Consider the following 14,277-nt stretch of genomic DNA (forward strand, 5'->3'; position numbering starts at 1 on the left):
TAGACATATGCCATTATTTGAAGGAGATTTTATGACTTTATATTTGAGGAAGAATTGCATTGTAGTCTATTGTGAGACCCAGAGATGTCTTCAGAGAGCGCTTGCAATCCAGATCAAAATATAAAATAAAGAAAGCCTCAAGAAAACAATCTCATAGGGAATTCTAATCAGCTCTTATTACACCTCAGTACCAGGTTAACTGCTTCACAGGCTGAAGTGCAAGCCAGTTTTATGAGCTGGTAGTTTCTGACAATTGGTTCACAGCCATTTAAGGAACGATTAGTTTTTCCTACCAAATGACAGACGTCGCCTTATATGAACATGTCTAAAGGCCAGGAAAACACCAATTTTTTTGGTTGGTTGGTTTGGGGGGTTTTTTGTTGTTGTGGTTTTGGTTTTTTGTTTTTTCCTTTTTTAATTCCATAGCTTTAGCCATCCTTCCAAGAGTCCTTGCTCATTGCTTTAACAGAAACCATGTATGTTAGAAGCACTTGTAAGAGTCAGACTACCATTTGATACCACTGGCCCTTTTGACGAGTTTTGTATCAATTACAGAAAACCTCCTACAGGAAAAGGTATCAAAATGGGAAAAGGAGAAGCCAGCTGATGAATGGCAATATTAGTTACATGCACAATACTCAGGCTTCAGATGTGTTAAATCTTAAAGCATACTTTGGATTTGCACATAATTCCATAGATTGAACACTATGTAACAGCACTAGGATGAATCTACACCTATCCAGCAGATAAAGCATGCAGAAAAGATTCAAAGTCTATGTCAAAGCTTCCCCTGCAGGGGAAAAGTTGCAGCTTACCTTGATTTTAGTATGCACATCAAGAATATCTGGAATGCTGCCAAATATGGTCTTAATCTCTTCCTGTGCAAGGATTGGTCCTCCAAGTTGTCCTTCCTTCTCCAATGGAACTTGAAATAGCTGATGAATTAGACAAAAGAGTTAACGCCCTCCCAACCGACACACATTGTGTTAGAAATAGTTATGAAAGCAAGTGTTTTCCCTCCAGATCATACTTTCCTGCAGTCATAATCTTGAGATATTCCCATTTAGCAAAAGTGGGTTATGGAGGAGTGGTTTTAAGATACATCACTACAACAAAACCCCCTTTCATCTACTTTTCTACTCATGCATATCTTAGCTCATTCTTTAAGTAGATAATCAGCTGCAATGGAAACAAACTTTCTAGAAATTAAGCTCTTCCTGTAAGCTGTTTGCTATTCTGCTCTTCTTGGAATAACTATAAAAAGTTTTTTTCCCCTGCCATCTCTCTCTATTCACTAATATATTAAAAACCTGAATCATGAAGATCCTATTTTCCTGAAGCTTGGAATTTCCACACAAACTGCAATTCCACTGCAGATCCCAAAGTAGAAATTGTATTTTCCAGCCTTTATTATTAACAGGTATTAAACATTTTTATATGTCAGTAAAATTACATGAGACTGTTTACATTGTCTTTTTTATGAACCTTTGATGCACCCAAGCCCTCAAAAGCCTGCAGATCACAGGCTGAAAATAATCATGTTGATGTAAACTTTAGATGTCTTATTACAGTTGACTTGTATTTGCTTTAAAACCAGCTTACCTGAATGATTGTTGTTAGAATATCAACGTAGTTGCTTTCTGTCTGATACAATTCCTTTGCAACCTGCCATCTTGCTGACTGCTTTAGTGGAAGAGGAGTTGAGTTTTTGGAAGGCCTTGCACAGGATTTTGGTGTTTCTGATGACGAGATATTCCCAAAAGAAAATAGAGCTTTATTACAATAGAGTCCCTAAAAAAACCTCACCTTCAAAGACAGGAAAAAAAATCTTCAGAGTTTTTAAGGGAAGATAAGCTTTTTTTTTTTTAAAGGCTATTCTGTAGATTATTCTATAGTTATCAGAGCTCTTTCTAGAAAATGGCTTTCTTTATTACAGCCTAATTATAGAACAACAGTAATATATTATTCCTCAAAACTAGTCTGAAACTAGTAAGCCACTTATGGGCAGGTCAATGACTTAATCCTATTATGTTTAGTAGGAAGTGAGGATTAGGTGCTGAACATTATTTCTACATACATTATGTACAAAAGTACTTTTCTACTTTCACTTTGCCATGTAAACAATTATCTTTCAGCTGCCTACCATCCTTACATTAGGTATGTAGCTCAAAACCATTTATTAAAATCAGTCCTTCCATGCAACATTTACATTTCATCCTACGGGGGGCAGGTAGAGGGGGGAGGAGAAGACACAAGAAAGTAATTTCTCTTAAAGCTAAAGCCAAGGTGGAGCAGCAGTCCATTAGTTTTAAATACTTGCTCATGTATTGGACCTCAGAGATCTGTACTCACTCATTCTGATGTCAAAGTTCATTATTGTCACGGTTACTATGAAATAAGTACCTTACCTGTTTTCAAAATAGCACTTTTTCTGAAACTGTCTGCTGATGCTGGATTAGAAGAAACTTCCGTACCAGGGGTTACAGGAGTGCTAGCATGATCTAAGAAAGCTGGTCTTTGAGAGTAAGCTGACCTTTCCTGTATTCCTTCTGAATTATTACTTACAGGTTGTGCCTCACTGAGATTACTTATCTGACTTGTATATAGGGGCTTTTCAAAAGTAGTAACTCCAGATACCTCCTCTATATGATGGAACTGGGGCTCCCCCCCAAAAAAAACCCCTCAGATATTATCTTTTGACTAATCCACAATTTTGCAGTTTCCTCTCTTCCACAAGAACCATGTGCAGAGACATTAAAAGCTCTTTGCCAATTAACCGATCAAAACCAGTTGGTGATTTATATCCTTGTGAAGTTTTAGACATGACAGTTTGCTGGCACAAACAATGTTATCTCAACAGAACTTTTCTAAGACCTAGGCAGAGTGGGCTTTGCAGGAATTTTCCCTTTAATTCCTTTAGAAAAGAATCTTTGTCCTCCTTTCTCCTACTGAAGAGGCTTTTAGATGATTTACTCTTAACTACATTGCTTATTTGCTGCAGATTTTCAGCAGAGTATTTGAAGCATTTTGGAGTAACACTGTACTGTACTTCATATTTATCAACTCCATATCTTTTCCTTGTTTTCCTTCAGGTATGAGTATGCTTACTGCAATGACAAGAGGCAGCCTGGCCTCTGTCTGTGTCTGAACTCTTCACTCCAATTCTGCTTTCTGCATACTTCGAAAAGGAGAAAGCCTGGTATTTCTTAGGAAATCTGTAGCAAAACCTGTAAGAATTCCCTACACTACCATTACCACTTGTATGCAGAGAGCTCTTAAACGTTGCAAGTGTGTCTGAATGAAAGTTTTTAGCTCTACCTCCATTGGTAGTGCTCGATTCTGGAGTGTTAGAAATATCCAGCAAGGACCCAATAGAAAGCGAATGTTCAGCTGATGGGCGTTTCCGAGGAGGGAATGGCGACATGTCTGTTTCTCTGGTCAGTTGTGCGAGAGTTTCTTTCAAACGGCGTCTTTTGCGATTGCTGTTTGGAGTATTCAGAGAAAGTAGTGACACAGACTTCTTGAGGCCAGGACTCTCTGACTATAGAGTAAAAGAAAGTTTAGTTTAATGTTTTTACCTGCTGCGTCCAGCTCAAGTCAATGCAAACCTAAGTGCAAACCTAAGTTAACTGCAGAGATCAGCACACAACACAACTCTTCTTAGGGAAGCTGAGGGAAAATGGGCGAAGCCCTTTTTTTTTTTTAAAAAAACTGGAAACCACACTAGTATTTTGTTTGACTAAAAATAAGTTCAACCTTCGGGAAGCAGAAAAAAGTTTTCCAAATTAGTATTCTATGTATAAAATTTATACTGGATTATCTAGAATGTAAACGCTGCTTTAAAACATTTTGTCTCTGGCCCCACACATACCATTGCACATGCTAATTTTACCACCAAATATATACTGCACATTATGTGAGAGAGTTCAATATACCTTCTCAAATAAATACATGGACTCTCCAGCTCTGGCATCCATTTGAATGCTTCCCCAGAACCACTAAAGGAAAAAAGAAAACACACATTAAGAACACATTACATGACTTCACCCAAAGTTAAAAATATTTAAAATAATATATATAATAGTAAGGCAGTTTGCATACTAAATGCAAACATGTGGCTTTTTCGGGGGGGGGGGAGCAGGGAAAATATATCTCACATACCGAGTATTATATAGCAATATTCTTTCAAGAATTTGTCAGCACTAACCTCTTGCTTTACAACATAAAGTTTTTTTAAAGGTTCAAATGGAAGATCTTTTACTGTACTTTCTTCAACCACTAAGTGCGTACACCTTTCATCACCAACTGGTAAATAATGTCCTCCTAGATAAAAAAAGGCAAGTTAACAAGACTGAAGAATATTATTGTTAGAAATTAGTAGCTCACTTGATAGTTCTGTAGCACCTATCATTAATGAGAGAAGAGCCAAAGAGAGATGAACTCTTCAGTGAGCCGATCAGTTGTTGGGCTTACATAACACGCCAGATATTATCAGCAGTGGACAGCTTTTAGGAAATAGCATGTAGCATGCAGTAGTAAAGTACACATTGAAAATTCAAGAGTACACGGAGTTCAGAGAGCATTTAAACCTGTCTGGCAATATTCTTCTGGAAAGTTTTTCTTGTTTCTTGGAAGAGCAAGCCAGGAATATTCACCCTAAAGACATCCACAAGCTAGAACCTGTGCATATCACAATCTTCTGAATAGCTTTAGGTAAACAGGTCGGGGAGGAGGGGAGGGGGGGCAGGGAGTAAACCCAGCCAACTTTCACCTCTTTTGAGAAAGCCTTGCTGTTACAAGCGTGCTCCATTCCCATTTCTGTAGTCCTGTTACATGCAACTCTAGCAACACAAGGCTGGAGACTTGTAAGTTATCTGCTACATCATTACTGTCAACGTGATTATTAATATTGTAGTTCACTACCAAAAAACGGAACACTTCCAATCACATGTTTTACCAGTGATGATTCATATCAAAGTTGTAAACATTGTGGATGCTTTCTGTGAATTATGTAAAGATGCATATCACAAAACTGATTACGAAAACTGAAGCAGAATATACATATTATGTAGCAAGTTTTCCAGGATACTTTCAAGCATCCTATAACTACTTCTTTTTAAATTGTTTATTTTCAATCAGCCTAGGAAGTTTGAAGTCTTCAACAGCTACCAGAACTTATGCATACACCAACATCTAAAAATCAATTTATAGATCTCCAAGTTGAAGAGTCTTCATTAATGCTTCAGGATTCACAATCCAGCATTTCAGCTTCAGTGAAGTATTTATCAGTTATAAACCCCATTCCTTCCACAGGTCAACTTTCATAAACAAGAACCTTGCATTTCTGTCATTTCTTCCATGTTAGCTTTCTCATCATCAGAGAATCCAAGGAAACTCAACATGCAATCCTGGAAGGGAGGAACCTTGAACTGATTTCTAAAGTCATCATCAGCTGCACAGAAATCACTGGGGAAAAAAGAAAAAAAAAGATGTACGAAAAGGTCACTAAGTCAGTGCTACATCACTATTTAAACAGAAGCTCACAACACTACAGGTGAACAGGATGCAAGGTGAAGGTTGAAGGAAAATAAACACCTACATTTCATTCCTTTTCTCCCAAGCCTTATAAATCCACTCAGCTTTCACGATAGGAGTACCAAGACTTACAGCAATCTACAAAGCAGGAAAAGCACAAGTTGTATCAAGTAAGTATTTCCATTTAAGTCTTTCCCATGCCAAGAAAAATTTGTAACCTTGCTTTTACTTTTCAAAACAGATACTGCAAAAAGTGAACATATTCCTTCAAGAATCATGTCCAATTGTAACTCCCAAGAGTTAGAATGTATTAATTCGTCAGTGACTAGGAGATCAGATCAATAGCTATTTTGACACTTACTCAAAAGTGCACCATTTTGCTAGTCCAATATCCTTCATCCCTCACAAAAACATGAAACCAGATCTCTGTTCCAGTGGAATATGGGATCTTTTTTCTGCTTTTGATACTTTGTATAAAGACAAACATCCTAACCTGCTTTTACCAAAGAGAAAGCGACTATTCCAAAGGTAACTTCCATGACTGCTTGAAAGAGATTGTAAAGTTTTCCTACTTTCTCCCTTTGAGTTGGCAGAAAGGAGTGTTTGTTCAACAGAGTTAGAAAGGAGATCTTCTCTTCCAACTGGAAGATTAGAAAGACAGACTAGGAAAAAAGCAACAGCCTACTAAGAATTCAAACAAGGGAGAGTCAAGGGACATAGGCTTTGCTATGTCATACTCCATGGTACAAAAATCTATAAGCTTGTATTTACTTGTCAACTGGACATACATGTCCTGACGGATTCCCTTTTGGTGTTGTCAGAAAAACAAAACAAAACATATTTATACATAAAGGAAGATTTGAATGCTTATACATAACAAGTTAAAAATAATTTTTAAAGGAAGATGCACACAAATCGAGTACTAAAGTTTTTTACAAGTTACCTCTAAGTTTATTGTTTGCACAGACAAAAAAAGCAGGCATGTTGATATATAAACACTTGTTCATTGATGAACAAATAAGTGTTCAATGTCTTAAGTGTCTTAAGTACTGATGTTATCAGTACTTAAGAAGCATTTTGGTTCTTGTCATTTACTAGCCTATTTCAAAATCTCTTCATTTAGGCAATTTATATTATTTAGCTCTCTAAATAATAGAGACAAAAACATGTCAAAGCTCAACACCAGACGGAGATGAACTCCCACTTCCAAGTATTGTTGTTAGTACAGGAAAAAAAACAGCGACTTACAAACTGAAGTATCATTTACAGACCTAGTCTACAAGGGCCAAATTCTGAAAGTTTCCATGAAGTACCAACTCAAGCTTACATACTCTGAATTTGTCTCCATGTGTTGAGTTAGCCACCAGATGTGTAACTTTTGAGCTAAAGTCCCTTCGAATAATTCCACCCATATGATGAACCAAGGTCACTAGCTTAACCTGAAAAATAAAGATGAAATAAGTTTTCAGTATATCTTTTGAAGTGTACAGTGCAGAGTGAGAGCAGTACAAAAATAGTTTACAAAAGAAGGTACAGGAGGTTACATTAAATGTCTAGGAATAGAAATGCTCCGATTTGTTCTTAAAACAACTTGTTCACATCTACAGAAAAAAATATAGCTGATACATCAGAAGAACTAATAACTTTTTTTTTTTTACATTTAATACAGCATTGCTGTGTAGCCTGAGGAAGTCTATCCAAGCCACCTGTACTCTTGTGATCATCATACATAACGCCTTCACCTTTTCACGCGCAATAGATTTCAAGCATGTTATCCTCATTGAATTAGTCAATTCTACCTGAAGGTAGAATTTACATAAGATTGCGATTTGTCCAGTTTGAATCTAGCTGATCAAACCTAACTATCCCTAACTCCCTAACACAGGGCAAAGGCTTTTGTTTTGGTTTGTGGGTTGTTTTTTTTTTTCCTCCAGATGAAGATGTGTTGATTCCCAGGTGTGCAATAGGGAAATTAGCTGCCAACTGCATCACTGAAATGGAAAAGCAGAGTGCTAGAGTATCAAACCACTTCATACCTAGATATGTCAAGACTAAAGTCCTGATAGCATGATAGCAAGATAGCATGGCAGCAAGATAACATGTCTGAAAATGCTCTGAACAGGACTACAAAGCTTTACTTGCCCACACTACTACCTGTACAAATAAGAGGACACTATTGGGTAAATACCATCTTATCTGAAGCCTAAATCTACAAATCTTTAAGCCCTACTGAATTAGAGCTGTTTAATGTCATTCAACAAAAAAGTGACCAAAAATGGCACGGACAAAATGACTTGGACAAGGAAAGTTTTGTTCCCATCCTCAAATAGCACTGCCTCTGGACATGCAACAAAACAAAAGAACAAACAATTCATTCCCCCCGTATGAGTCTGGTCATGGTTAAACCCTATGGGTGATAGAACAGAAAAGTATTTTGAAAACAAACTTTATATAGTTTTACCAATCCAAAGGAAAAAAAAAATCTTACTAATTCATCTTTCTTTCTGAATCCCGTAAAGCACAGTACCAAGTTCAACATACTTGCACAGTACAGTGGACGACAGGAGAAAGGTAAAGGCTGAAAGTAAGAAGCAAGCTTATTAGTCAAAAGCATACTGCTTCCATTACAGTTTTAACATTATCTTTAACACAGTACTATTGTTCCTAGTATTAAAATGCATCAGTGTCATGCATCATCTCAAATTCTAGGGAATCAGAATTCCAAGCTCTTTTATCGTGTCTGTCTTTACGTAGGGCACTTTAATTTCCTTGATTTATGGGGATGAAGGGGAAAGCGTTATTCAGGCAACATATTTACATTAGTGTCCAAGTCTGTGTATTCAGTTATACCTCAGCTCCAGACCTGCCAGCGTTCTAATAAAGTAACTAGAGCATCCCCAAGTTCCACAGGTAGCGCTCCATCCTTTTTGCCTCCCCAATCCATCCCCTCTATGTGAAAACCTTTGGAAATATAAAGTGTCTGCTGGAGCATCGTTTGTACGCTGCCTTTCCTAATGGCACAATCCCAACTAGTGGGTCAACAACTCCCACAGCTACTGCGGTGGTTGTAGCCTTACTACTGTCTGCCTGTGCTTTCTCACTACATGCATTATTCTAACACAACATTAGAAACTTTTCTTAAAATTATCTTGCTAAGAATATTTACGATTGATTGACAAAGTAAAATAGATTTTATTCTGAACACTTAATATTTAGAACTCACTGCATTACTCAGCTGATTTCAACAGAAAGCACACACCTCTCCTTTTTGTGCACAGTGCAGTACTACTGGAGGTCCAATGACACGGCAATCTGCTTTGCAGAGGTTGTTAAAGATAGAATCTTCGAAGTCTGAGACAATGAAGATAGTCTCAAATTCTGGGGAATCAGAATCTCCAAGCTCTTCTATCGTGTCTGTCTTTATGTAGGGCACTTTAATTTCCTTGATTTACGGGGATGAAGGGGAAAGTATTATTCAGGCAACACACTTACATTAGTGTCAAAATTCAGCTGATTTTTATTTTGGACCATTAGAAAAATGCATGATTCAGATGTCAACAGAGAGAGACTCTTAGGACTTGTGAAAGCTGAATGAGATGCACTATTCTCTAGCATAAGAATAGCTATGAACTGCACCTAAAAAAAAAAAGTCTTAAAGCAATTCCTGCTTCTGAAGAGTAAGAATTCTAATTACTTTAGTAGTTTATGTATCAGTTCACACTGATAATATAGTATTGGTTTTTTTCTATCTGTAGATATTCCCAAACTAAGCACAAAAAAGAAATGAAATTTCAGACTGTCAGAACAGCTTAAGGTACTTCTGGATGCTACTACAAAGTAGCATCCAGCTTGCAACAGCAACCTCCATGCTGCATAAGGTCTAAAGAACAGAAGTCAATTTTGTTCATTGCTTGATATTTTTAAGGGCTCTAAAAATTTGGTCTGTTCAAATTTCAATCATTAGTTCAAAATTTTATTTTCCAGGTTTTTCACATCAAGAAATGGAGAACCACTTCTTACACTTAAGTTTGAATGCAGCTTTCAATTGAAAGAGAAGTCAATTAACCAATTATGAAGTCAGTTCATAGCAAAAACTTATGTGTTGACTGAATATAAGCATGCAGTTGAATGCCTCCACTGATATTTCTATCCCCCCGTTAGAAAACACCACTAATTAAGAGCTGCGTATTTGAGAAAGTGTTTGTAAAAAAGTGCCAATTTTGACAAGCTTTGTGACATCATCAGAAACATCAGCTTATATTGTGATGACCATTATGCTCAATTAATATAAATTAAAGCGTGTGCACATTTCAGTCCCAGTGAAGTACAACATGCTGCATGCAATCACGTGTGCTTAATTGCATGACATACCATATGAATAATACTTTTTATTAGTTTTTCTTCTGATTTACCAGGACTAGTTTCCTTTATCTTTATAACTGGTACTTCCATTATCTTAATGGTCTGTGGAAGAGGAGAACTTTAGTACAGAACCAAATTGGTTACTAGAAGTCTAAAAGCATATCATCTCATTCCAGTGACTGTTTTATCTTAGACCCACATACCTCCAAGGCTTTCAGAAGCTCCTCATGTTTCCCTGCTTCCTGAACCAAAACCACTCTTGTTTCTATTTGAGGCATTTCTTCTGTTTATAGAGAAACAGGGATAATATTTGTATTTTAATAGAAAAATTCATGTTATGTCTAAAAATGAATCAATAATGTATAGAAGAATACAGGCAGACTGCATCCTTTCAAGATACCACATTTATCAGGAACAAGCCTGAAAATAAATGGTACCTCAAGAAGCCTGTCCTTTAGATAAGGTATACCCAGTTGACCGTAGAGCCTAAACTTTCTAGTGTATGGTGAAACAAGATCCTGCAATTCACGACCAGTTACTTTACAGTCAATGCAAGAACGTGCTAGAGGAATCAGCCAGGGTGAGGGGTGGAGGTGAGAAAGAAAAACAACAAAATTATTGCCTTAATGCTTCTAGCAGAATTAGATACCAAGACTTGCTGGAAAATAGATAGCTGGTATCTTTTCTAGTTTCTGTGTTCCTTGCTGACGAGGTCCATTGATTCCTAGTAACTGCTCAGTTTCGCCAAGGAATATGGGAACTGAAGTTAGATATCTTTTTATCCATGTATTAATAAGCTTTCAAAATATTAGGAGGAAAGGACAAGTATTGCTTCCATGTCATTTGCACCAAAAGACTGCTACTGGATTTTGGCTACTGCATTGCAGGAAAACAAAAATACCTTTTTTGTTGTTTTTTATTTCAAGATTTGTTCTTGAATTAATTTCAAGCTCAAGACTACTCATCTCTCTAAGGACTACCTAAAATCGTACACAACAGAGTAGCACATTTCCAAACACTGGTGTCAAAATATCACCTGGAATTATTTATTCCACAGAAGAGGGCATCAAATGGAACTAACAGCTTTCTATACATTAGCCAGAAGACTTGTCTGATTTCATGGCTGTAACCCCAAATTTTTATAACAAGATGAGTTAAAAATTAAGGCAGTCGCTTTGTTGGTGAAAGGATACCAAACCAACACCCTCTTGGCCACCCTACATACAATTCTGTAGTTCAGCCAAGCACTTTTGGTTTTTCAAAACTATCAAATACCTACAAAGTAATCAGTCATTATAAAAACATCGTAGTCTTAAAATAAGCTTCTCCCATTACCTTCAACATCCAAAACAGATCCAGGAAATACATTCTCTTTGGAAGTTTCTATAATTTTTGAATCAAGAACAGAAGAATCAGCCAAGAGGCTCCTCCCGGTTTCAGACACCAGTGTACTGTTGTCAACCATGATTATGTCTTGTTTTTTTCTTCAAGAGCTAGAAGATAGATGTGCTAAACTAAGTTACAGTTGCAAAAAGCTCATTAATAAGAGTTCTATGACTAAGGCAGTCAGAAGAAACTTCAGACTTCCAAAAACGAAATTTAGACTCTTATTAAAATCCCACTCACACTGATAGAGTAGTTCTGAAAGAGTATTAGGAGTCACACAATTGGTAGAAAGGATTGACAACAAACCTATTACAGAAATGGTTCCGAGCAGGCTGCCTACCACAGAAATAATTCATTTGCACAGAAAGCTGCAGAGAGGGTACTTCAACTCTTAGCAGCAGGGAAGCACTAACTCTGGTGTTCATTTTAAAAAGTTTCATCACAAAACACCAACAAACTGAAAGCACTTGTTTGCTTCAGTGATAAACTAGATTTGAGACCAAGGTTAGCATTGTTAAAGCGAAACATCAGCAGAAGAATTAGGGTACACAAAGCATCTTTCTAAAATTTGATTTTTCAGGTGAACTGCCTAGAGTTACTGTGGTTACATAAAAATCACCACCCAGGGAGTAGAACCAGCAGTATTTACTCAAAGAAAAATTAGGTTTCTCAAAATGCATGAGAGTTTCTACAAAGTTAATAAGCACACATGTGTCTATCTGTATGATCTAGTCTATTGTCCTACATTAACTATAATATAGTAGACGTATCCATTCATCATCAGATAAAGAGGTCTTCTTTCTTCTCACAGATAGAATATATCTGTGGTCTCCTTGCCCAAACAAACAAACTTGTGACATACTAGAAAGGCAGAATTCTTATTCCTCTCATATTTTGTACAGGTAGCTACCTGAATCTTGTACAAGAAAATTTGTTCTAAGACACCTGCCCAACACGTAGCACATTTTGTTTTGTGCGTGAAGCGAGACGCATGCATTTCCTGCGATTCATCATTCACACAAATTTAAATATTTGCACAGTGATAGCAGAAGTTTCCTAGAAAAACCACTGTATCTGAACTGCTGTAGTATAATAACCCTTTGTATCACTTTAACTGAAGTCATTCTCCTCATGACTGTAAATGCCCCTTTAAAACAGTAGCCACCCAAATAATACATTAAAGCATTGTCTGAAAGAAGACTCATGAGGTAGCAAAACCCTTAGAGAATAGCACATACTATTTCTCAAGTTGTGCAATGCCTGTCCAATTACATAGCAAAGTAAAAATCAGAAGACAAAAAACAATGAGTGTTTTGTCATAATGGCAATATAGAAGAGAGTTTCTCTTCTAGAGTTTAGGAGATCATGTTTGAGACTCTTGGACAGGATTCATGTCTTCATAATACATCAGGTAAGTTCCTAATATAGTGGTGAGCAATAAGTTGACACTACACATCTATCATAATTCTAGGAATACCCAGTTATCAAAATTGCCACCTTAGTTGCAATTTTAATGTCACACACAGCTGTGCAGGCTCCACGGAATTAAGTTTCCTAGCAGTACGTCCCAGTCACCTAGCTAGTTTATCTCAGAAGAGCTTGAGACCTAGCAAGAGGAAAAAGTAACTTTTTAAAGAAAGTCTTTAGGGATCACCTGTCCAGAAGGTTATAAAGATACCACCAGAAATTGTTATACAATTACCTCTTCTTTAGCAGTGAGGGTAGAGGGAAGCATAAACTTGGAAGATTCAAACCATATTGATAATAATGATTACCACACAGACAGTTATATGTAAAATCAGGCCAAAAAAAAACCCTCCAGTTAAGGGTACTGTTAAATTTAAATCCTACAGATTATTTTTAAAAAGTCTGAGACATCAATATGATTCCTGTCATGCTGCTGTTGTTATACCTAATAACATGTATATGAACACACACCTACTGAGAACTTCATAGTACGTTTGGGAGAAGCCCATACTTTGGGCTGGGCATTGATTTTCCTTATAGCTTTCCAATTTATTTATTTACGGGGTTCCATTCTGGGTGTATTTAAAAAAATATTCCCTGTTTTAATGGTCACATATTAATTAATAACATAATACTAGTCACTAGACTTACACACTGAGAGTGCCAAAATACAGAAGAGAAGAAACCACACACACAAGATAAGAATATAACAGTTTCCCCTCACATAAAAAAGAACAAAAGGCAGAACACTATCACTACAGGATTCAGGCAAACCTGAACGCCCTTACAAATGACCTCCCAATAGTTTGTGAAAGCCTGAAGGTCACAAAACATCCACACGCTAAAATATGTTTTTTAAAGCAAGGAGACGACATTTAAAAACTTCCCACGTTGCTCATTTCCCTCCCGAGGGACCGTCCAGGAGCGTGACCAAGCTGCCCTGCTGGGAGGTGGCCGGAGACAAGATTAGGTACCGCCAGCTACTCCCACCTTATGAGCTGGCAGGTGCCAGCGGGCCTGGGGCTCCGCTCTGCCCCCTGGAGAAGGCCCGGAGCGGCGCTGAGCAGCGGGGCTGCCCCGAGAGGCCCCCAGGTGCCCTAGACACAACCCCCGGCCCACCTCAGCCGGCCCCGCCCCAGGCCGCTCGCACCCACCGCTGTCCTCCTCGGGCTCGGCCTCCCCCAGCCCCAGCCCGGCCACACCGCTCCGCGTCCGCCCGCTCCCGGCGCCCAGGGCCGGCTCCCCCCTCACCGCCGATGCCACCTGCTGCCAACCGCAAAGACAACCTCCGCCATGAGCGGCCGCCGCCGCCGCCACCACCACCAATTCAAAAAGCGAGCCGCCGCATTAAGTGCGCCGCGCATTGGCTGCTGGCCCCACTGCCCCTCTGTAAGCTGCCACCTCATTCGGCATTTTGCCGAGGTGTCCCGCCCCCTTCCCCGCCCTTTTTGGACTGCACTTCACCTCCTTCCCTCTCTGATTGGATGCCGCACCTGCCGCTCATGGCTGGGCGGTCTTCCATTGGCG

General features: G+C 38.3%; 1 protein-coding gene across 2 annotated transcripts in view; it reads right to left on the minus strand.

Annotated features, from left to right (window-relative positions):
• Positions 1–14,139, minus strand: part of ECT2 (epithelial cell transforming 2) — a 31,046-nt gene extending 16,907 nt beyond the window's left edge. Inside the window, exons 1-14 of one of the 2 annotated variants that reach the window (XM_075157380.1) lie at positions 14,002–14,062; positions 11,233–11,390; positions 10,101–10,180; positions 9,907–9,999; positions 8,795–8,977; positions 8,024–8,113; positions 6,867–6,974; positions 5,600–5,673; positions 5,336–5,466; positions 4,208–4,323; positions 3,936–3,998; positions 3,319–3,541; positions 1,603–1,739; positions 816–935 (exon numbers count right to left, since the gene is read on the minus strand). In XM_075157380.1, the coding sequence (XP_075013481.1) occupies positions 816–935; positions 1,603–1,739; positions 3,319–3,541; positions 3,936–3,998; positions 4,208–4,323; positions 5,336–5,466; positions 5,600–5,673; positions 6,867–6,974; positions 8,024–8,113; positions 8,795–8,977; positions 9,907–9,999; positions 10,101–10,180; positions 11,233–11,362 (1,548 nt within the window). In that variant the 5' untranslated portion in view covers positions 11,363–11,390; positions 14,002–14,062. Of the gene's footprint in view, positions 1–815; positions 936–1,602; positions 1,740–3,318; positions 3,542–3,935; positions 3,999–4,207; positions 4,324–5,335; positions 5,467–5,599; positions 5,674–6,866; positions 6,975–8,023; positions 8,114–8,794; positions 8,978–9,906; positions 10,000–10,100; positions 10,181–11,232; positions 11,391–14,001 lie in introns of both variants that reach the window. The other variant, XM_075157381.1, reaches the window with a different exon arrangement.
• Positions 14,140–14,277: the final 138 nt, after the last annotated feature.

The sequence above is a fragment of the Calonectris borealis genome, chromosome 9 (assembly GCF_964195595.1).
Source record: "Calonectris borealis chromosome 9, bCalBor7.hap1.2, whole genome shotgun sequence".
Taxonomy (NCBI): Eukaryota; Metazoa; Chordata; class Aves; order Procellariiformes; family Procellariidae; genus Calonectris; species Calonectris borealis.